Source organism: Mauremys reevesii, linkage group 3 (assembly GCF_016161935.1).
Source record: "Mauremys reevesii isolate NIE-2019 linkage group 3, ASM1616193v1, whole genome shotgun sequence".
Taxonomy (NCBI): Eukaryota; Metazoa; Chordata; order Testudines; family Geoemydidae; genus Mauremys; species Mauremys reevesii.
In genome coordinates this window covers 3,039,164-3,062,368 of record NC_052625.1, presented here as the reverse complement: position 1 = coordinate 3,062,368, position 23,205 = coordinate 3,039,164, and the positions used below count along the sequence as shown (strand labels likewise).

The window sequence follows — 23,205 nt, the reverse complement described above, 5'->3', positions numbered from 1 at the left end:
ATTGGAAACTCCTCCATAACCTTAAGCACAGTGGGAGCTAGCAATCAACTATTACACAAAGGCACGAGAACGCTACACAAGAAAAGCAAGAGGAGCAATAACCACCACCATTAAATAACACCAACAGTAGTTAGAGACTTGAGCCATTTTTATCTTCCCAACATTATCATTGGTAACTTTGACCTCCAGAAGTTAATTCACTCGAGTATTTCCCCAGCAGAGCAGCAGTCAGAGAACCAGTTCTCCACCCGAACCCAAGCTGTAGGCAGCACTCCAAGCCGTAGGCAGCACTCCAAGCCATTTCTGGAAGAATTCCAAACTTCAGCTACATCAACACTTTTTCTTCTCACCAGCCAACTCCTGTTGTATAAGCTCCCCACAAAAGCTACAGAACATCCCTCAGGAAGCTGCCATGGTGACTGCTAGGGTCACCGTTAGACTAGTTGGTAATTTCAAGTCTAGCCGTTCAACAGTCACAGAGCTGAGAGTGGCTTACCCCACTTCCTAGGGGACTGACAGCCACATCACAATTGGATTGACCTTATTAGACACCAAGGATTTAACAGTCAGCTGTTGCAGGACATGCACCCATAACCACATTGTGTCTGGCTGAAGGGAGGATGCCTCATGTCTCCCTGCTGCTGGGAGCAGGCTTTTGCATCTCTCTCAGCTAAGCAGAAGAAAGGTGGGAAAAGATAAGTTCCAAAAGCATGGAAATCTGAATTTTCCCACTGGATATTACAGCCTGGTTGACATGCAAGGCAGGGACCCACTTGTTAGCAGCAAACATGCAAATCTCCTCTCCGGAGGTACTTCAGAACCTTCTCCTTGCAACTTGATCCGAGTTGGGCTGAGGTTGGACAGGTTCAACAAATTCCATGGAGCCATCTGAGTTAGCCGAGCACATGGGGATGGGGAACACACTTTCTGCTTTAAGAACTCTTTGGCTCCCTCCCCCACTGACCCACCACCAAAGCAGCCGTTTCAAGCTTCTCAGTCAGTTGGTAGCCTCCTTTCAATGAGGAAGAGGCACAGTGTTTAGTATTAAAAGCATAACATCTGTGTTCGCACTTATGCAGAGAGATGCTGTCCGGAGCTGCAGAAAGAAGAGCCTCAGACTCAACTGTCTCTGGTTTCAGTAATCTAGTGATAATTTCATGGGAGAGCACAGTGAATGCTTTCACACGGCCCAAAATCTTAAAAAAGCAACTAACTGTGAGCAGAGCACGTTCCACAGACCATGTAACGCTACAGTTAAACCAGGGTTTGCCAGCAGGCAGGATTCGGTGCAAAACCACAGCCAAGCTCCCCAACACACACACACGCACACACACTGGCAGCAAGAGTCAGAGCTCTAGTCAACTCATTGGGGGGACTTGCAGGACAGGGCTACAAATAGCAGCGTAGACAATCCCACTGAGGCTGCAGCCCAGGCTTTGAAACCCGGTGAGATTTCAAAGACCGGGCTCCAGATTGAGCCTGAACGTCTACACTGCTATTTTCAGCCCTTCAGCAAAGGCACAAGCCAGCCAACCCAGGCTCTGAGACTTGCTGCCAAGGGGTTTTGAGTGGGAGGGGGGCAGAGTAGATGGACCTTAGTTGTACTTGTGCGCAAAGAGGCTCCGCCTCACACATTTCTCCTTTTTTCCCCTCTAAAAAGTAAGGTAAATGCAGGAGAGGTAGATAACCTAGACACACAAGCCTGCCACAGCACACGTGCTGCAGCCAATGGATGGCTGAAAAGTATGCCCTTACAGAGACCATATTAGGCTGCAAGTGAAGCTACTGAACTCTCCTCAGCCTGCCTGGCACATTGTACAGTAGCAAAGGCAAAAAGAGGATAGTTTCTGGAACTGCATTTGACAGCCCAATATGTTCTCCATACACCCACAGCCCTAAAGCTTGTTGTTTTGTTAAGCACAGCTGATTGGTAAGGAATTCTTAAAGCCATATTAAGCAGTAAGCACCAATCTACAGCATTTGTTAATTCTTTATCCCTTACAAGGCCATAGCAAGTCTTGCTCTTGCCTGTAAAGTCTGATATTTTGTCAGGTTTGTTAATCATTCATCACACAGTTGCAATCTGAACCTTTTTGCACAATGAAATTTATGGCATTTTAAAAGTTGGTTCTATTGCGGATGCAGCAGCTTTCAGCAAAAGAACATTTTCAGTTTTTAGAGGACTGATACATTTAAAAAAAGTTTATGTAGTGGGTGACGTTTGGGAGCATTTTGTCCCTGACAGACCCAATCAGGGAGTAGAATTAGGCTACTACAAACTGCTTTTGAAAATCCCACATACACTATTTTTACCCAAAGCCCTAACTCATCCTGATGCAAGTTACAAGTCACGGAGGCCAACGTTTTCAAACACATCCCTAAAAGGTAGACGCATACATCGAAGCAAAGTCAATAAGAGTTGGGTGTTCATCACCTCTGAAAAGAAATCAGGCCATTTGGATTACATGACTAACTTTAAAAAACCAGAGTACTTGTGGCACCTTAGAGACTAACAAATTTATGTGAGCATAAGCTTTCATGGGCTACAGCCAGAAGTGGGCTGTAGCCCACGAAAGCTTATGCTCAAATAAATTGGTTAGTTTCTAAGGCGCCACAAGTACCCCCGTTCTTTTTGCAGATACGGACTAACACGGCTGCTACTCTGAAGCGTGACTAACTTTAGGCACCCATATTTGAAAGTGTTCATCTAAGTCTGTAACAAAAGTATAAAAACTATTCATTAACACACAATATGAATGACAATTAAACATTATCTGTATTGTATATCTTTACAAGCATACATATCATGGTTAAGTATAAATTCATTTTCAAGCCTCTCTCCTCTTTACATGTCCATTTCTATTAAATACAAGATCTTTTCCAAGACCACAACATAGAAGATTAAACAATTATACTGTTTGCAATACACAACATGGCTTCTAATTTGCATAATCAACATTCATAAAAGTACAATGAAGAGCAAGGAATGAACCCGGGAGATTATCTTCACTCTCACGTTCACCTCCAGGGCAGCCAAAGAGCTGTTGCTAAACTCATCTTCCTTTTCTGCCACAGTCTTCATCACTCCCCTCAGATCCCTGCAGTGACTGCCTGGCTTTTGCCACACTGTATTCAAACTGCTTGGCCTCTCCTTCCAGGTTGGGCATAACCTCACCCCTTCCTCTCATTACCTACTCCTCCCTTGATCCCTACACTCTTACCAACCCTATCTCCTCCACCTACTCTCTGCTGCCCTACCTTCTTTTATGCTTGAATCACTTCTATTTCTTGTCCACCAAGCATCCTCTTTCACCCCATATATCTCCTTAAAACCCACTTCTGGTGTGCTGCCTCCCATGCAGATCTCCCTCACCATCTTATCTGGCTGGCTCTCCTCCCCATATAGCCTACACATGAGAATCAAACTCAGTGGTTTGGAGCAGGCACTTTAACTCTCATAGGTTTGCACATGTAGCAGCAAACTTCACAGGTACATGCTTCTTCATGGGTAATATTACAGTAAAGAAGGGCCAAGGTAAAGTTCCATTTGTAAGTTTTAGTTTCTAGTATTCAGTTACAAGTTAATATTTTAATTAGGAATAATATTTATACCATCTTTCCAGAGATTTTCTAAGTCATGCATGTTCCACTGTTCCTGTGAAGATATTTCACATGAAGGAATAAGTTCACAATCTTGATATTAATGAAGCTATTCGCCTGAGGTTTGTTTGTTTTTTTAAGTGTAAGAATTTTTCAGGGAGCATTAAGAGCCAATTTCTAATTTTCACTAAACCTTCTCTTTCATATTTTGTTACGGTTGAATCACTTTTTGGTTATTTTAATTGCTTAGACACAGCACATCATCCACTCCACAGTTTAACTGATTCCCTGTCTCTGGGAGGGAGAAACATTGACTGGATAACATTGCTATGAATGCTTGGTTCCTTTATGGAAATACCTGGCTAAGGAGACGTATATCGAAAACACCTGTCCATAAGTTTGCCAAAAGGTACAGAATTGTATACAGACATCCTCAGGGATCTTTCGTTAGAGACTGGCAGCAAAACAATTAGCAGTATGAAACTGCTTCCACGTGGCATATTGACAGCTATTTACTTTAAAGATGAGACAACTCAGAGGGTACATAGAACAATGAATGGTAATAGATAAGGTAGATCAGGCTATTCTATTTGCTCTATTCTTCTACTCCAATATAACTGTGAAGTTGAAAGGTCACAAATTCAAAACTGATCAAAGGAAATACTTTTCCACACAGTGCGAGTTAATTTTCTGGCAGTGAGCTCCGCTAGCTATCACTGAGGCCAAAAGCTTAGGAGGATTCAAAAATGGATTAACTTTTGTATAGATAATGAGACTATCCGGAGTTACAACACTAAGGATTAAACAAGGATAAAGTTTGGAAGGGATACCAGCCCTGGAGCATCAGGGCTTAAACCAGTCACTCACTGCCAGGAGTTAAGATACTTCTCTACGAGCAGGTTATTCCATAAACTGCTACGGCAGCACTCCTTTCCTCTTCCTCTGAAGCACCTCGCATTGATCACTGGTGGAGTCCTACCACAGCAGGACAGTGATCTGATCTGGCATGGCAATTCAAATGTTTGGTGTAATTTAAGCTCTCCTTGGGCATGTTCCTAGTTCTTTGTAAGGGACAAGGAGATTAATTCATAAGAGTTAATAAAAGATTAGTAAGAATAAGCCACTGGTATTTAATGAAAATGCACAAAATCCTTTGTCTGCCCCACAGAAGCTCTTTGGAGCGGACACGCTGGCTACATAGGTTTTACTTTCATTGCTGAAGAGATGCAAGTGTTAGTTATTTGATGCAAGAGTAGCAAGGGGCAGATCAATGAGAGCGTGCAAAGAGCCTCCCCATCCCCACTGCCAGGGTGCCAGGTGGGCATGGCACTCGGCCATAATGGAAGTTTCCCTGAGGACAATCAGCAGAGACGTGACAAATGATAGTCTTTAGAGAGATATTCATCCCTGAGAGGAACGGGGCAACTCACTCCCGAGAGCCAGTAACATTTAGATGGTAACTTGTGACTAGAAAGGTTACAAGCTTCCCCTCCCCCCCAAAAAGGAAAACTACATTCTGTAGAAAACAGGAGTCTTTAATCCTTAGACTACAGAAGGTGTGTGGCTATTTCTACCATCCCTGACTACAAAGCTGTTTAAAGCATATGCATAACTCAGCAAACCAGTCCTCAATCAAGTTGTGACAGCCTCGCCAAGTTGTGTGTCCTTCCACGGGGCTACAATTACAGCTATAAAATTACATCAGAAAAGTACATTCTGAAACGGCAATAGCTATTTGACCAAATTGGTCACAATTAGCCCATGCACCAGTTCTCAAGTTTGACTCTATAAAACTGGTGTTATTAGGAGTGAACAAAAATGGCTGCACTTTTTGCAAAAGTAAGAAATTTCACGTTTTATAATAAATAATAATAATAATTGGAGATATACCCATCTCCTAGAACTGGAAGGGACCTTGAAAGGTCATCAAGTCCAGCCCCCTGCCTTCACTAGCAGGACCAATTTGTTTGCCCCAGATCCCTAAGTGGCTCCCTCAAGGATTGAACTCGCAACCCTGGGTTTAGCAGGCCAATGCTCAAACCACTGAGCTATCCCTCCCCCTGACATTGCCCTACAACTCATTTCTTGGCTAATTTACTTCAGACTTCCTACATGTATTTTCAGGACTAAAATTAAGCATGAGAATTTTCAGGCCAAAAGTTTTGCTGACAAACATAAATGATGGTCTAAAATTGAGACCAAGACGGCAACCTTAGAACAATGCCCATAATACCCAAGCCCAGATGGAGCAGAACCCATTCCATGCTGGAATGAGAGCATGCAGCCCAGGCTGGCCGACCAACCTGTGTGCCAAGGAAACAGACGCTAAAGCCATTTCTAACAAGTGCTCAGATTTGTCCGATTCCACAGATCCAGCTCTCTCCTCCTTAATCCCCAAACCAGATGGGAAGACCCAGCAAGAATCAGTCTGGATTTCCCAAGCCCCACCCTGCTATATCAGTCCCTGCTAAGGACTCCCCAAGCAGCAGGGAAATCTGCACTGACTGTCTGTGTTAAAGTGCATGGAGGAGAGAAAGTCCCTACCGTGCTACTGCCTTAGTCCTCAGGGCTCTGTGTCCTGAGATGTGCCAGCCACAAGGTTTAGTAGCACTTAAAATAGCCCCAGCCAGCTTGAAGCTGTCCATATAGACTGTTCTATTTCAGGCACATCCAACTTACCATTGGATCCAGCCACAGAGTAATCCAGTTTCTACACTCACTCCTGACATTTACTCACTGCTTTAGCTATTTGTTCCAAGGCAGCAGGAAATACAGGGGTTGTGTCTACATAAGTGTATTTACCGGCTTTTCACTAAATTTGCTATCACAAATACAAGCCTTGAGGCTTGTTCAAGACACCAGGTACCTCTTGAAGCTCATCACTTCAGAGAGCAGAAACTCACCAGGTTTCCTTTCAGGCAGATCTCAGCACTGCCCCTGTTTATATCTCATTTCCCATCTCCTGCCATTATTCTGTTCAGCTTCTGTGCCAGCTAATTTCAATCCCCATGATGCTTCTTTCTTTGCTTTGTCCCACAAACACATCAGCACTTTCTTCCAGGGTCCCCTTATGCCTAGAATAACTCCCTCTCCCCAAAAACCCAGTTCTTCCCCAGTTCTCCCTGTCTTTGCAGCACAGTCACTCTCTCACACCAATCTAACATCTATATAAGTAGACCTCAAACAGAGAATACACACAAGGTGCACCCTGGGAAAACAAGCAGCCTCATCCACCATTTTATGCAAACCTCCCTCCCTTCCACCTGAAGCCCTCTCTCCCTATATCATGTCATGTCACACTTCATCCAGATTGTCAAATCATCAGGAGAATATTTCCTTATTCTCTGTAAGACACAATGCATGCCTAAAAATGTTGCTACAACAAAGGTCACCATATAGCCATTGGGTCACCTCACCTGGGCTAGAGAAGGGACAGCAGGAGATTGAAAAACAAGTATTTTAGTCTGATTAATTTCAACTTGGATGAAAGATTTCAGTAGCCAATACTGTGCACACACCTCACCACGCCCTCTGCAGGCAGATCATCCAAGGATCTCCAGACAGCATCATCTTGTGATCTAGACAAAGTACTGGGCGCAGGAAGATGCTGAGTTCCAAATTACAGCTCTGACAGTGATTCCCTGAGTGTCCTTGGGCATGTCCCTTCTTCTCTGCATCCATTTGCCCTTCTATAAAATGCAACAGTACTGACCTTCCCCATGGAGTGGGGGCTGAGAGAATTAATGGTTATGAAGTGTTTTTGGGATTAATACTAAAGTTACAGTTATATCAGTATCCCCTGAATGACCACCACAGACATTACACCATCTCCACAGCCTCATGAACAAATACCGAACCTCCTGCACAATGCAGGCTACATGACAGCTTTCCCACCCATCCCATTACAAACTTCCCTGTGTAATTCCTTCCCTTTTCCAGTATCTCTAGCACACACCAGAAGAGGTTACCACATAGAAGACATAAGTCCCCTCCCCCCAGATTCCCAGGATACTCCATGAAGTCTTATCTGCTATTTGTTCAAAGCTCTTGGGGAATCTGAGGGCAGCTGTGACATCCATAAGATGCTCAGGACTCCCACAGAAACCTGCTATAAACAGACGACATGAAGCCACACAAGGCAACTGAACTGCTCAGGAGAAAAAAACCCACCTCTCTCAAACCACGGACATGTCTAACCAGAATGACTGGAAGTGAGGGCTTGCCAAACACCTGTTCAACCTCAATGCACCCCATTCACCTGCCAAAACCTCACTAAATCCATAATTAGAACTCACTCCCCTACACACAACTAGTACTTAGCAACATACAGAGAAACAGCATCACTAGGTCTCACTGCGGGGGCTTCCCCACTCAGCCTGAGCGAGCAGATCCAATGGAAAAGATTAATCGCAGAACCGCAGTGAAGACATCCAGGGAACAGTGAGGTGGGGAGCAGGGGAGGTTGCGCTTAATCCCTTGGAATTCATCCAAATTGAGTTTTTTGTGCAGGTGGGGGGGGGAGGGAAGAGATTTTATTTGATGTTTCAGGTCACTGACGCTAAAACATTTCAATGAGTGTCTGCTCATAAGGTACATACTTACACCTAACAACATTTACATCACATTGTATATTGACTATACCTTATTTTAATCACCACCCTTCCTCTTCACCCTCACCACCAAGCCATTTAAACATAACCATCATGTGATACGTGTGCATCTTTAACCCCTGATATTAACTGTATTGGGATGCTGAATATTCCTAGAAGGAGAGGTGTTTCAGGAGCTAGAAAATATAGGAAATTAGAGGAAGGGGAATGCAATTCAATTGTGTGATCTGTTGTTCCTATAAACAAACAGATGCTAAAATGTTATTAGTCCAGCATTTGCACTATCACCTGGAAAGAGACCTGAAATTATCAGCTACCACTGAGCCTTTGCAGAAGTTTTCTATCAGTAACCTGGCAAAGGCCAAAGGTCAGAGTAGGGTCATACTGCAAGATACCAGCAACCATGTGCTTTTAGAGTGGTAAGTAAATCCCACAGCATTGGCTGGGCCCTGCCATGAAGAGAAACCCCCCCAAGCTCCCTGCACGGTGACTAATCCATCTGCCACACAGGCTCAGGAAGCTATTCTGAGAAGATTAGAATCAGATGTTAATGGAGTTTTCCGTATAAGCCCTATGTCAGTCCACCCCTTGGGGGCCAGTGCAGGACTGGTCCCTATGGAAGTACGTACTTAGTCCTAGTTTTAAGTGATGGGGTTACCTCCACTTTCCAATGTTCTACCATCAGATACATCTCAGACTTCTCTATAACTGCAGCAGTGCCAATCTAGCTGTAACTGATGCTGTGGTGTCAATTTAGCGGGTCAGGTGAAGGCCCACTAAGTCGATGGCAGAGTGGTCTCCCATCAACTCCTGTACCCCAGCTCCCCGAGAAGAGTAAGGTAAGTTGGCGGGAGAGTGTCTCCCATACACACAGCACAGTGCAGACACCGCTGTAAGTCGACCTAAGTTACATCAACTTCAGATACATAACTGAAGTAGCATAACTTAGGTCGATTTACAGCTGTAGTGTAGAACAGCCCTCACTCTCCAGAAGTTTTTCCTGAGATTCAGCCCAGATTTGTTTCTTGATTTCAATCCACATTGCCAAGAACAAGCAACCTGATAGGCCAGATAGTATGTGTCATAGGCTCCTATGAGATGTCTGTGTAAGAACAGACTGAGGACCCTTCTGGATGTCTCTGAAACCGGGAGCCATCAAAGATGAAGAAAGATGTTTAGTTTGGAAGAGAGGCGATTAAGGGGGAATACATTAAATACTTGAAAGGCTGCCATAGGAAAAAAAAGATGGAGAATAGCTGTTCTCTCTTGCCACAGAGGGTAGGGTAAGAGGAGATGGGTTCAAACAGATTTAGACTAAATCTCAGGAAACACTAACTGTAAGAACAGACGCCTAGGGAGGTTGTGGATGCTTCTTCCCTGGAGGTTCTCAAAAGGAGGCTGGAGCCATCTGTCTTGGAAGGTTGGACACAACAAGTCCTGCATCTTGGCAGGGGGCTAGACTAGACTAGACGACCCTTGCAATCCCTTCTAACCCTATGATTCTAAGAGCAGAAAGTCAAGTTAAACTAGTCATTTCTTGGCTCTGCCCTTTCAGATAAAGCTCCACCAGAAGGTGCGAAGAGGAACATTATGTCCCAGTGTGGCAGCAGTGTGTGTTTTCCATTACGGAAGAGGAAGATAACCACCTTGCCCCATCCCCAGGTCCTGTTGCTACAAGAGGCCCAGCTACTGGGGTCCACCAAGTTTTGTTACAAGAACATACAAAAGAGCTTCCATAAATGCCAATCAGACAACCTTTCAATCCATTTGCTAAGGCACATGCACTTCTAATTTCAGGACAGGGGACACAGCAAGGAGATACTGACCTCCACTGAGGCACATATCAAGAATTTATGATCCAGGAGATAAATAATGACCGAGGTGAACTGAAGATCAACAAACCTTGGTGATAGAAACTGAAACGAAAGGCTGATCCCCATGGGTTACAGGCATTTTGAATGTCTCCATCAGAAACACCAGTCTCACCATCACAGCCATGGATTTCAGAAGTGGGACCATTTTCCCTCTGAAACCAATAGGAGAGACGAAGTCAGAGGGTCTGAGCTCTTGCTGAAGCCAGCCATGGAAGTCAAATTGGATTCATTTTCAAGAAACAAAACCCCAGGCCACACACACCTTTATCCTATAGAGAGTCATCAAATAAGTAAAACCCATGAACCGGAGGGAGAGGTTTATCCATTCTAGTAACTAAGGACACAATTTTCAGAAATACCCGAGTGACCAAGGAGCACAAGCCCCCTGAAACTAAACACAATTACTTGGGGGCTTTTGAAAACAAGTCCCTCCCTATGGGCATCATTTACATAGACTTGTGTTTAATTTTTCAACCCAGACCTCTATGATTAGATACCATGTATGAGACCAGTCACTTCCCCAGACCAGCTCCTACTCCCCACCAGACACCCTCACCACTCATTCCCTGCCACACACCCCACCAGCCATTACCACGCCCCAAGGCCAGGTGTACCAATGCTTGCTGCCATCACCAGGAGCCCAGTGACCCACTACATCAGACTGGAGCCTCAGGAAGCTGCCCCAAAGCAATCCAGCCTGCCTGGCACCACAGACACTCGCTCTGCTCCGAACTGCAATCCAGCAAACACATGGCACAGAGGCACCGGCTCTCTGCCTGCCCCTCTCCTGCAGCAGGGCACCGGCTCTGTCCCCGCAAATTCCCACTGGCTCCCGCCCGCCCACCCGGGCACCGGCTCTCCCCCCCCCGACAGCCCGCCCACCCCCCCAGCAGGACCCCAGCTTCCTCCCCAGTCCGCCCAACCCCAGCAGGACCCGGCTTCCCCAGTCTGCCCCCAGCAGGACCCCGGCTTCCCAGTCCGCCCACTCCCAGCAGGACCCCGGCTTCCCCCAGTCCGCCCACCCCCAGCAGGACCCCGGCTTCCCCAAGTCCGCCCACCCCAGCAGGACCCCAGCCCACCCCAGCAGGACCCCGGCTCCCCCGAGCCCACCCCAGCAGGACCCGGCCCCGCCCCTCAGCGCTCACGCCCAGCGGGCACCAGCCCCCCACGCTACCTGCCGGGCAGGCGCGGCCCGCGACGGGCGGGGACGGGGCTGCTCCGCGCGGCTCCGGTTTAACGGCCGAGCCGCCACCTGCCAAGAGCCAGCAGCGCCGCCCGCAGGGGCTCGGGCCTAGTGCGCGCGCGCACAGAGCGCGCCGCGGGGCAGCCTGGGACTTGTAGTCCCGTGAGCCGCCCTCCCTGCGACAGACAGAGAGCGCGAGAGAGCTGGGTCCGGGGTCCTCCCCCGCCCGGCTCAGTGCAGGCTGCCCCCCATTGCTCCCACCCCGCCAATGCATCTGCCGCCCCAGCCCTACCCCACACCCTGCCCTCACTTCTCCCAGTCCCTCCCCGGGCCCCACCCCGCCCAATCCATCAAGCCACCAATGCCCCCTTCCTCCCCTCGGCTTTACCCCGGTATCTCCCACTACCCGGTACTCCCCCTCCCCTACACCGCACTGTCCTCCCGTCCCTCCCCCTGGGCGGGCACAACAGGTCACAGGCTTAGTCAGAGGTGAAAGTAAGTGGGTACCGGCCGGTTGGGAGGACCGGTAAGAAAAGGAGACTGGCTGAGGGAGGGAGGGAGAAGCCTGCCCCCTGCATAAGAATAGTTTAAACTCAGCTGTGTGTTTGACCATGGCAGGGGCAGTCCTTTTCTGCTCCCAGGGATGAGGGGCTCTCTCCAATACACAACAAATACAAGCATTTGGCTGCACAGTTTAAATCCAGAGCTAATAAAAGCAGGTGGAAGGGGAAAACTCACTGTCACATTGGTTTCTCGTCTCCTCCCTCCCCCTCCTCCAGCTAGGCTGCAGAAAAGGATCTGCACTCTTCCCCCTCCACAGCAGGGGTTCTCCTCTAGGCTCTAGCTTGCAGTAGGGAGACTGGCTGAAATGCCTGCTGCTACTGCCTGCATAAGAACAGTTTAAACTCAGCTGTTCCCTGCACAGTTCAATCCCCAGAGTTAGGAGCCATTTCTGGAATCCTTGTTAATTTCATTCCCAGTTGGGGGGGGGGGGCATGGCAGGGGCAGTTATTTTCTGCCCCTGGGATGAGGGGATCTCCTATATACAAAAAACACAATCAAAATCAGGAACTATTTCCAAGTTCAAATCTATCCCATTCCCTCCCCAGCAAAGGATCATGGTTGTGATGTCCAAACTGCTTGCAGATCCTCTTTGAAATGTTACTGAACTGCTCAGGGAACAGCTGAGTTTAAACTGTTCTTATGCAGGAGGCAGACTTCTCCCTCCCTTAGCCAGTCTCCCTGCTGCAAGCTAGAGGGAAGCTCCTGCAGCTGCTGAGTGCCAAGGAGCAGGGGCGGCTCTAGAAATTACGCCGCCCTTCCCCAGTCCCGCAGCCGGGGCAGAAGTGTCTGCGGATGGTCCCGTGGTCCCGCGGCTCCGGTGGAGCATCCGCAGGCATGCCTGCGGGAGCTCCGTCCGAGCCGCGGGACCAGCACACCCGCCGCAGTCATGCCTGCAGGAGCTCAAGCGGAGCTGCGGGAAGAGGGGACCCTCCGCAGTCATGCCTGCGGCAGGTCCGCTCGTCCCGGGGCTCCGGTGGACCTCCCGCAGGCATGACTGCGGAAGGTCCGCCGGAGCCAAATGCCACCCTGCCACGAAATGCCGCCCCACGCACCTGCTTGGCGCGCTGGGGTCTGGAGCCGGCCCTGCCAGGGAGAAAGCACAGAGCCTAGTGTCAGCAGCCTGGCTGGAGAAGGAGGGAAGACACAGAGAAAAATGTGACAGTGAGTTTTCACTTTTTCAGGCTTATTCCAATAGTAAAGTTTTATTACAGACAGTACTGGTAGTAGTAATAATAGCTTTATTTTCTCTATCTATGTCATGCAATGGGAGGGATCCGTGAAGTATGTAGGAGAGGTGGGTTGCTTGCGATTGGACCATATGGGTAAGAAATTTAAATTACTTTCACCCCTGCCCAAACCCCAGGGCTCCCAGCTGCCTCTGCAGCTGGTAGCTCCAGGGGTGATTTAATCCCTGAGCCCTTTAAATCCTGACTTAAAAATCCTGGGATTTAAAGGACCCACCTCTTCCGATAGAGGCCACTCCTCTTCTGGTTGAGGCCCCTCACCCTCTGCAGGACTCTGGAGTACCGGCAAGTCCTTTAAGTTACTTTCACCCCTGGGTTTAGTACACTGGAGAGTTACAGCGCTGATGGTGGCTTTACAGCGCTGCAACTTACTCCCCGTCCACACTGGCAAGGCACATACAGCGCTGTATCTCCCTGGCTACAGCACTGGCTGTACTCCACCTCGACAAGAGAAATAAAGAGAACAGCGCTGGTGCTGCAGCGCTGGAGTGCCAGTGTAAACAGTGATTAATCTTACTATGCTGAAAGTGACCTCTGGAATTTTCCCATAATGCTTTTAAGTAAAGATAACACTCTTTGTTTTGTTGTGATGCATCTCTTTGTTTTGTTGTGAAGTCGGGGCTCCCAGAGCTGCTTATCTAAGAAACAAACACAGCTACTGTTTGCTCGAGCAGAGGCAGGCAGGGGGATGAATGTCCACAGCTAGTGTTTGCTTGAGGAGAGAAGCAGCATGGGCGTGCGGGGGGAGGAGGGTCCGTTTCGGAGCAGCTGCTTATCTGGTCTGTGAGGAAAAAACAGAGAAGGCTATTTGCATTTAGTGAATGAGAGAGGGGTGGGGGAAGGGGTCAGAACTTGCAAGGCAGGGAGCTGACACAGTGTCAGCTCCAAAAATCCGCTCTCTCTCTCCCCCACGCTCCCTGTCACTCTCCACCCCACCCCACTCTTGAAAAGCATGTTGCAGCCACTTGAATGCTGGGATAGCTGCCCATAATGCACCACTCCCAACACCGCTGTAAATGCTGCAAATGTGGCCACACTGCAGTGCTGGTAGCTGTCAGTGTAGCCACACTGCAGCACTTTCCCTACACAGCTGTACAAAGACAGCTGTAACTCCCAGCACTGTACAGCTGCATGTGTAGCCAAACCCTTAGAAAGAGGGTTGGATACTTTTACTGATGAGATTACAAGTTTGGTTGACAAAAGTTTACGGTGATGACATAATATGCTTCTTTTTCTGTAAGGCATATGACTCAATACCACATTATATTCTGATTTAAAAAAACAGGGTTATGCAACTCAATGTAGCACCTATTTAATGAGTTAAATGCAGACTGAAAGATCTCAAAACAGTCATTGTAAACAGAGAATCAGCATCCAATGGTGTGTTTCTAGTGCAATCCCAGGGGGATCTGTTCTTGTCTCTGTGTTAGTCAATGTCTGTATCAATGATTTAGAAGAAAATATACAAACATTGCTGGTAAAGTATGTACATATTGCAAATAATGTTAAGGACAGGTTGGTTCTACAGAGTGATCTGGGTAGCTTAATGAGCTGTGCTCACTTGAACAACACAAGATTTCATACAGCTGAATACAAGGTCATACAGTTAGGAACAAAGACTGTAGGCCACCCTTACAGAGTAGGGGATGATATCCTGGAGTGACTCAAGAAAAGGACACAGAGAGTGAGAGGGGAGGAGGGAGGCGCCATGGGGGGCATTGAGGGGCTAGGGGAGGGGTCTGGGGGTATCAGGGGGAGATGGGAGGGGCTATAGGAGCTCCTAGGAGGTGATGTGGGGAGGGGGAGGGTCTGGGGGCTCTGAGGGAGTGAGAGGAGGAGGGAGGTGCCATGGGGGCATTGAGGGGCTAGGGGAGGGGTTTGGGGTGTCAGGGGAGATGGGAGGGGCTATAGGAGCTCCTAGGAGGTGATGTGGGGATGGGGAGGGTCTGGGGCTCTGAGGGGAGGGAGGGGAGGGGGCATTGAGGGGCTGGGGAGGGGCTGGGAGTGACAATGTAACTACAATACCCATAAGGCCTGTTCTGTGACGTCATCCCCATTGGACAAACACGAATTTCCGCGTCCGGTGGCTAAGGCAGGAAATCTCGCTCCTGCCTGGAGACCGGGAGAGACCCGGGCCCGGATTTGGTGAGCTGCCCCTGCAGGCAAAGGGGCCTGGGCCCAGCGCGGGGACTGTGAGGGGGCAGTTGAGGGGCCCAGTGTGGGGTGTGTGTGGGGGCAGTTGAGGGGGCCCAGTGTGGGGTGTGGGGGGCAGTTGAGGGGCCCAGTGTGGGGTGTGTGGGGGCAGTTGAGGGGGCCCAGTGTGGGGGTGTGTGGGGCAGTTGAGGGGGCCCAGTGTGGGGGTGTGGGGGCAGTTGAGGGGCCCAGTGTGGGGTGTGGGGGCAGTTGAGGGGGCCCAGTGTGGGTGTGTGTGTGTGGGGGCAGTTGAGGGGGCCCAGTGTGGGGTGTGTGTGTGGGGGCAGTTGAGGGGGCCCAGTGCGGGGACTGTGAGGGGGCAGTTGAGGGGGCCCAGTGCGGGTGTGTGTGTGGGGGCAGTTGAGGGGGCCCAGCGGGGGTGCGTGTGTGTGAGGGGGCAGTTGAGGGGGCCCAGTGCGGGTGCGTGTGAGGGGGCAGTTGAGGGGCCCAGCGCGGTGCGTGTGTGAAGGGGGCCCAGCGCGGGGTGCGTGTGTGAAGGGGGCCCAGCACGGGGTGCGTGTGTGAAGGGGGCCCAGCGAGTGCGTGTGTGAAGGGGCCCAGCAGTTGAGGGGGGCTCAGCGCGGGGGGGCGTGTGTGAAGGGGGGCAGTTGAGGGGGGCTCAGCGCGGGGGGGCGTGTGTGAAGGGGGGCAGTTGAGGGGGGCCCAGCGCGGGGGTGCGTGTGTGAAGGGGGGCCCAGCGCGGGGGTGCGGGTGTGAGGGGGGGCAGTTGAGGGGCCCAGCGTGGGCGGGTGTGAGGGGGCAGTTGAGGGGACCCAGCACGGGGGTGCGTGTGTGAGGGGGGGCAGTTGAGGGGGAGCCCAGCACGGGGGTATGTGTGTGAGGGGGCGAGGCCCAGTGCTGGAAGTCCGTGTGGGGGCTGGAGCTTCTCTGACCCAGTCCCCCTGTAGGCTGAGGCGCTGGCGCATGGCCGCGGAGCTGGTGGCTGCACGGACAATGGGCCCCGAGCGGATCTGTCCCAACGAGCACGAGGAGCTGGGACCGCAGGAGGTGCCTGAGGGAGCTGTGGACCCCCCCGGAGACTGGAGCAGCGAGGAGCCCGAGGAGGAGGAGGAGGAGGAGGAGGAGGGGGGCAGCAATGGCTACTTCTACCAGCCCCTGAGCCAGGATCCAGAGCTGGGGTCGTGGGACCAGGGTTCACTGGCAGCTGAGGGCACACAGGGCCCTGCAGAGACAGCCCCTGGCATCCAGGAGCGATTGCAGGTCACATGGGGATGTCTGGTGTCACATGGGGGGAGTGTGCAGGACAGATGGGATGCACTGCTGCCATCTTGTGAACTTATTATTAGTAAAGTGATATAGGTCCTTGCTGGGGGCTGTCTCACCATGACATGAGGAGCTCTGTCGCTCACATGTTTTTGGGGAAGCAGAATCTGAGAGCACCCGGCTCCCCCCACAATGCCCTGTAAGCCTAGGGGCCCTAAACTGCATCACTGGAATCATGATTTCTTGTCCTCGCTCTTCCACTAGCTGCTGTAACTATTCCTTGCACTTCACATCCCGTATGAGCCATGGACTCATACTGCTGCCTTGGGGCTAACATATCGATCCCCCTTTCCACAGACAGTGTAAATGAGAGCTTCCACAAGGTCACTTCTGGCAAAGCTGGACGGAGAGCTCTGATCCCTGCAACTTGGCTCTGTTACATTATCTACTTTGTGTCTCTCCTTCCTCCTCCTCCCCCCAGTCTTTCAGAAATAATAGTCTGTGACCCACACTAACACAGTATGGCTCGGTCACCTTTTAGCAGCTGGACCCCATAGAAGTTCATGGCTCCATGCTAAGAGAGCTTGTTCTTAGCTCGAGTGGCAGAGGCTCGTGCATTTACGCTTACAGAGCCAGGCTTCAGTCCCTGCAGGTGATAGTAACAGGGCGGTTGTTGTCAAATGTAATTGCCAGACCACAGTCTGCTCCTGGAGGCAAGAAGAGGAACCAAGCATCATGATGCTTGTAGTTCCACTGCTGCAGCCTTTCAAATCCTTGTTGTAACCCAGCGTCTCATCAGCTGATCCTGTAGCTGGCCTGGTAGAAGGCTGTGCTGTGGCTCTGGTTTGAAACCTGCTGATGACACTTGAGATGATAAAATATACACTGATGAAATGTTAGGGCCCTGCAGTAACCATTGGGCTGATTTTATATTGCATAATATTGTATTTTAGAAGTGAATTGGGATGTTGTGTTAATATTGGCTTCCTTACTTCTGTAGTGTTTGCATTTTGGTTAATTGGAGCAGGCCCTTCATGAACCAGGAGTGGCAGGTTTTTGAGTGGTATGTGGGAGATTGCCTATGTGTGCAGAGCAGCAGACCCTGCCTGTAAACTCCAGAAAGGACAGAACTTGATTTAATAAACATTTTTCCAGAAAATAAGCCACATAACTAAAGGTGCAACATTAGTGTTTAGTGGGGGTGGACTGACTGCCTTGGAGCATTGGTAATAAGCTGTAGAGCCTTCACCTGGTCTCCTTTGAATCCTGACCAGCTCAGCAAGTGTTAAAAGTTCCCATCCAATGGATGTTTGTTTATTGTATAGATAAGATGGGGGAGGGGAGGGGCGAATGTTACAGACAGGTCCTTATGCTTTGCACTAGTTTGCAGGCTCTTCAGGGCCAGGCCTGTCTCTTGCTATGCTTGTACAGCACCTTGCACAATAGGGCCATGAGCTCAGTTGGGTTCTTTAGTGACAGCTCTTTCAGCAGGGCCCAGAATTGCATTACTCACTCTAAACTTGTCAACATTGGCAGCACGGATTGTGGCACACTGAGGGAGAGAGGGGAAGTTAAATCAAGACAGACCAAAAATCCTGACAGTGTCTTTTATTAAATCTCATGATTTTGGGGATCTGACTTAAGACTCTTTGGGGTGGCAGTACTGGGGAGCATAGGGAGGGGCTGTACAGGAGGATGGATGTGGGTGGGGTGGGGGGGAACCATGTTTCTCCCCTAGGCTTTGCCGAAACTTGTGAGGATTTTGTTATGCACTGCAGATGCTGAGGCTGCACCTGCCGGACCCCCCTGTGGATAGCGAGGAGGAGGAGGAGGACGGAGCTGCAGCTCAGAGCAGCCGAAGTTCCATCCCTATGGATCCAGGTCAGAGAATCCCCTTCACTCTATTCTAGACTGAAGTGACATTTGTTGGGGATAGAGAAGGAGGCAGCTCTCTCCTGCTGGGCATTGTATCAGCACCAGGACCTGGCTGCTTGGAGGTGGAGCAGAGCTCCCAGAGCCCGGCTGGTTGAAGGCTTTGGGCCTGGGTGCTATCTCTAGCAGCAGTGTCTGGTCTCATGCTCTGACTTTGTTTGGCTCTAGCACACGTGGAGTTGGTGAAAAGGACGATGGCTGGTGTGAAGCTCCCTACCCTGGGAATCCCTGCATGGGCCAGTGAGATCTCAGATGATCAGTGGACGGCTATGGTGCAGCGAACGCTGCAGGCCAGGCAGAGTCTCAGCACCTCTAGGCCGGAATGGAAATGAAATGCAGAGCCAGGGTCAGGTCCCTATCAAGAGAGCTGAGTGCAAAGTGCTACCCTGTGCACTTTAACCTCGGGTTATGTATGGGAGGCAGACCACCACCATCCTTCTCTGGATGGGTCAACAACCTCCCCCGGCGCTGAAGCGCTAAGATGCTCAGTTTGTCTCCCACTGAGGAAATCTGTTTCCTTGTCTCTTCCTTTCCCACTCCCAGCCATTGGATAGTTTGATGTCAGTTAGTGTGGTATCCTCATGCTCGCCCAGTCGTAGTTCTCTGCCCCCAAGGAACTGGACTGCCTTCGTAACCTCCAAGGGCAGAGCGTTAGTGGCTCTAGCCAGGTCTGTCTGTGAGGAACAACAGATCTGCACTAGGTGCCCATGGATCCCAGTGCGGGAAAGGGTATTTCCCTCCCCCCCCCATGCATGTGCTGCCCCCAAGTGCTGTAGCGGGCAAACAGCTGTGCTATACCATGTCACAGGAGGTGAGTCCAGGGTGTTGTCTTTTCAAGAGATCCATTTTATTTAGTTCTGTACATACAGGGACATCTGTACAAAATCCAACACTTTCATACTATAATGCTCTACTGAAAATAAAGTACACCATATGTACATATGACCTGTAAGCAGTTTAATACTTGTGTCCAGGGGGTGACTGCATTGTTTAGTTTTGCTTTTCCCTCATGAGAGGAGGGGCTATGTGAGAAGTGGCAGAGGCTGCTGTAACTCTGTCTCTGTGAGTGGGGAGGGCACAGGCAGAATAAATGTTGTACAAAGGACAACAGGGGCCTGGCAGACAGTTACCAATGGCCGTGTCCTGGTTGTAATTCTGTTGGATGATAGAGGCGCCGCATGCACTCACCCCTTTCTCACACTGCCCCACCTTACATATATAGGACACGGGAATGAATAGGCAGCAAACAAAATTTAATGTTAAAGTACTGAACACAAACTTCCCTGCTCCCCAAGAAGAGGGCTATGTATTCGTCTAAGGCTATGGCTATACTTGCACTTCAAAGCGCTACCGGGGCAGCACTTTGAAGCGCTAAGTGTAGTCAAAGCGCCAGCGCTGGGAGAGAGCTCTCCCAGTGCTGTTCGTACTCCACCTCCCTGTGGGGAATAAGGTACAGCCGCGCTCCCAGCGCTGGGGCTTTGACCACACTGGTGCTTTGCAGCGCCGCAATTTGCAGCGCTGGAGAGGGTGTGTTTTCACACCCTGCTGCAGCGCTGCAAATTTGCAAGTGTAGCCATGGCCTCAGTCATCCAGCACACACTGCTCTGCTACTGTGCTGCAGCGTACAACCCACCCAGGCAGTGGTGCTGTCCTGGTTAGACATGGAAAGTTTCACTGCTACTTGCACCAGAGCCCACCCCAGGAAAATCCTAGCCTGAAATGCAGCTACAGCCTCCATCTCTTCTACAGCCAAACCACTTCTCTACACGCGTTCAGACCATCTACTCCCTCTGCACTCTCCACGGGGCCAGTGCCTGCTCCCTGGAATCTTCTGGTGTGACAACCAAGGCCAAGCCACTTCTTCCCATTCCATTTCCTCAGCCCAGTGCCCCTTTCTGCTCCACCAGTGTTATAAAGGGCTCAGCCACTCATTCCCACAGACTCTTGCATACCTTCCTTGCCCCTACTCCAGTGTAACAGCTGCTACATAGCCAGTGGAGGTGCTGGGCCAGGCATGTGGTAAGTGTTAGTACCTGGCTCCATGTTAACACACACAAAGTAAGCAGTAACCTCCCCAATCTGTGATTCATAGATCCAGAAGAGACTTGAAGTAGCCCCCAGTGTAAAGCAGATAGGAAAGGCTGTTCTGTTTGGGGCTGGGAGAGAAGAGAGAAAGATCTCCAAAGGATTAAAGAACCTACTATATAAATTACCACCCCTTCCACCTCTGCTGGGGGAGACAGGCACATCTAACATGAGGGAATTCAAAAGAACATGAATGAGCCAGGGTGTGGAAGGAATGACTTAGGAAAAAGCTAAACAGGGCAAGGGGGAGAGGAGATACCTGTGAAGGGTTTAAATGAGAGGAATTTAACATGAGTTAGGGGTGAGAATTAAAAGTAGGAGCAGTGGGGTGAAGTTAAGGAAGAGAAAACAGGCTGAAGGTCAGGAGTGAGAAGTAGGAGGCTAGAGCACTGTCTCCCACGGGGAACCCTAACAGATAGACACCACAGAGCTAGAGCAGGGAATACCGTTAGAGATGCAGAGCAGACATGATACTCTAGGGTTGGTCCTTTTGTAACTTTCCATGATTTGGAAATGCAGTTAGGGCTTGAGTGGGTTGGCTGGTGCTGTCAATCTATGTTACGAGTGAGGCCCGTATTTGTTTAAAGGTATAGCGAACCCACTCATGCCCTTTAAAAACTAGCCTCCCCAGGGTGACAATGGGGAGAGCTGTGATACAAAATCGAGTGCTCAGGAGAGAACCACCGAAACACTGCAGCACCCCGGCCAATAGCACCCATAGATTACCTGCCAGGATGAAGGCCCTGGGCTATTGGCAAATACATTCCTAGTGATGAAATAGCATAACTAGTCCCTTCTATGCTACAAGAGAACTCACAGCTGCACAACAGACAAGAGAACTAGCTGCCTACATGGCCAGCATAAGGTGAGCCTTGATCAACACCTGCAGCAGCTACAGATTCCAAAGTGCAAAGCAACAGAATGCTTCCAAACTTAAAGTGGCCCAAGACACACCTATTGCTTTACTGCCAGCACAAGTTTCCTGGACCCGACGGCTGGTGGAGTGATGGAGCAGCGGATGCCCCCTGATATGGCAACGAACTGAGGCTAGCACAACTTGGGGTTGAGTATGCAGACTATAACAGAGCAGGGACACATTGGTCACGTGCCCCTGGAATAGCATGTTAAATTTGGGCACTTCATTACTGGAAATACAGTGACAAGTTTGAGGGAACTCAAGACAGGAGCAACAATGGTTGGAGGAAGTGACAATTTCCTCATTAGAGTTTAGCCAATAAAAACCTTCGGGGGGTGGGGGAATCATGCTAAATGAAAAAGGGAGAGAGTAATTATATGAGGGGGATACAAAGGAATAGGGGTAATAATGTGCTTACATTCAGAGACTGCAGGAAAGGATTAGCCCACCATATGGTGGGCGGGGAGGAGGGGAGAGAACAGACTGGGGAGATTCAGTTAAGTAAAGGAAAAGTTAAGGTAAATACCTGTTCTCTTGCCAAGCGAGATTATTAACTGGTGGAATCACCTCCCATCGAGGACAGTTACAATTCGACTGGAAAAGGCCCTTGAGAATCCACTGTAGTGAACAAACCTGCCCTGTGGATAGACTTGATTCAACCAACTGAGCCTCTCTCTGCTGTCATGGCTACGGGTCTCTGATGCACAGATGGAGCAGGGGGTGGGTGTGGAGGATGGTCCATGCACAGGGCCTTGGGCTGTGTGCAGAACCATGTGATGTAGGCTCTGGCTGAGGAATCCCATCCAGCCACTGAGCATTCGGGGGGAGGCTTTGGTCCTGTGTCAGTAAGCAGCAGGGAATGGAATGACTCCTGCCTGGAATGATGCGAAAATGGACTGGCTGGGTTCTCTTTGCAGACGCACACACAAAACAGCGTTAAAGGAAAAAGCAGGAGGATGTGACAATGCAATGAGATACGAGGTACAATGTAAAACCAAATCTACCCTGAAAGAATGAGAATGGCGTGGACAGGCACAGCTCACCATGTTCATTCCCTAGTTATACATTAGAACCAAGTGCATTTCTGGGTACCCCTGGGGGGAAGGGGGAGGGGGGCCAGGCCTCCCAGGGCAGCTCCCTAGCCCGTCAGAGTGCCTCTTGGCTTGAGGTGAGGAATTCTTCTGCTCTCTTGTGGGCCTCCAGGGCTTTTATAGTGTAGACATCCTGAGGAAGCTCAGATTTCCGACGCAGCAAAACCTTTTCCTTCTTGATGTCTTTCAGCATCTAGAGACAAAGCCCACGGTCAGCGCTCTGCTTCAGGAGATGAACTAACCTCTCACCCAGCGAGAGTCCCAGGCCCCTCACTCTCACCCAGATCAACTTTGAGCATCTCCCCTTTCCCCAGCCCAGAGGGAACAAAGGTGGCTCTTGCTCATGTGCCCATTGCCTCACCCTGTGAGACGCGACAAAGGGGAGCAGTGACAGCAATGCTCCACCCAGCTGCCTAGGTTTAAGGAAGCCCTGCTTGCTGGGGAGGGATTCTGCCTACTACCCAGAGCCACATGCGGCCCTACCAAATTAATGGTCCATTTTGGTCTATTTTACGGTCATAGGATATTGAAAATTATAAATTTCATGATTTCAGCTATTTAAATCTGAAATTTCACAGTGTTGTAACTGTAGGGTCCTGACCCAAAAAGGAGATGGGGGGGTCACAAGGTTATTGTAGGGGGGGTTCGCAGTATTGCTACCCTTACTTCTGTGTGGCTGCTGGCGGTGG

General features: G+C 49.9%; 3 protein-coding genes across 6 annotated transcripts in view; 1 reads left to right on the top strand and 2 right to left on the bottom strand.

The window, feature by feature from the left end:
* KLHDC3 (kelch domain containing 3) overlaps positions 1 to 11,407 on the bottom strand; it is a 35,629-nt gene extending 24,222 nt beyond the window's left edge. Inside the window, exons 1-2 of one of the 3 annotated variants that reach the window (XM_039528928.1) lie at positions 11,259 to 11,407; positions 10,113 to 10,236 (exon numbers count right to left, since the gene is read on the bottom strand). The gene's annotated coding sequence lies outside the window, so the exon portion shown is untranslated. Of the gene's footprint in view, positions 1 to 10,112; positions 10,237 to 10,346; positions 10,366 to 11,258 lie in introns of those variants that run through there. The other 2 variants (XM_039528929.1, XM_039528930.1) reach the window with 2 other exon arrangements.
* A 3,681-nt stretch (positions 11,408 to 15,088) lies between these two features.
* Positions 15,089 to 19,369, top strand: MEA1 (male-enhanced antigen 1). Its single transcript, XM_039528934.1, has 4 exons — positions 15,089 to 15,220; positions 16,177 to 16,489; positions 18,271 to 18,373; positions 18,593 to 19,369. Exons 2-4 carry the CDS (start codon positions 16,193 to 16,195, stop codon positions 18,754 to 18,756), a joined length of 564 nt encoding a protein of 187 aa, XP_039384868.1. The 5' UTR covers positions 15,089 to 15,220; positions 16,177 to 16,192; the 3' UTR covers positions 18,757 to 19,369.
* Positions 19,370 to 21,744: 2,375 nt separating this feature from the next.
* PPP2R5D (protein phosphatase 2 regulatory subunit B'delta) overlaps positions 21,745 to 23,205 on the bottom strand; it is a 42,791-nt gene continuing 41,330 nt past the window's right edge. For both annotated transcript variants that reach the window (XM_039528932.1, XM_039528931.1), the window contains exon 16: positions 21,745 to 22,709. In XM_039528932.1, the coding sequence (XP_039384866.1) occupies positions 22,572 to 22,709 (138 nt within the window). In that variant the 3' untranslated portion in view covers positions 21,745 to 22,571. The remainder of the gene's footprint in view (positions 22,710 to 23,205) is intronic.

Excerpts from the sequence above, each read along its gene's own strand:
- MEA1 (XM_039528934.1), top strand. The coding sequence starts at position 16,193 with ATGGCCGCGGAGCTGGTGGCTGCACGGACAATGGGCCCCGAGCGGATC. Across the intron at positions 16,490-18,270 it reads GCATCCAGGAGCGATTGCAG|ATGCTGAGGCTGCACCTGCC; the intron begins GTCACATGGGGA and ends TATGCACTGCAG. Across the intron at positions 18,374-18,592 it reads TTCCATCCCTATGGATCCAG|CACACGTGGAGTTGGTGAAA; the intron begins GTCAGAGAATCC and ends GTTTGGCTCTAG.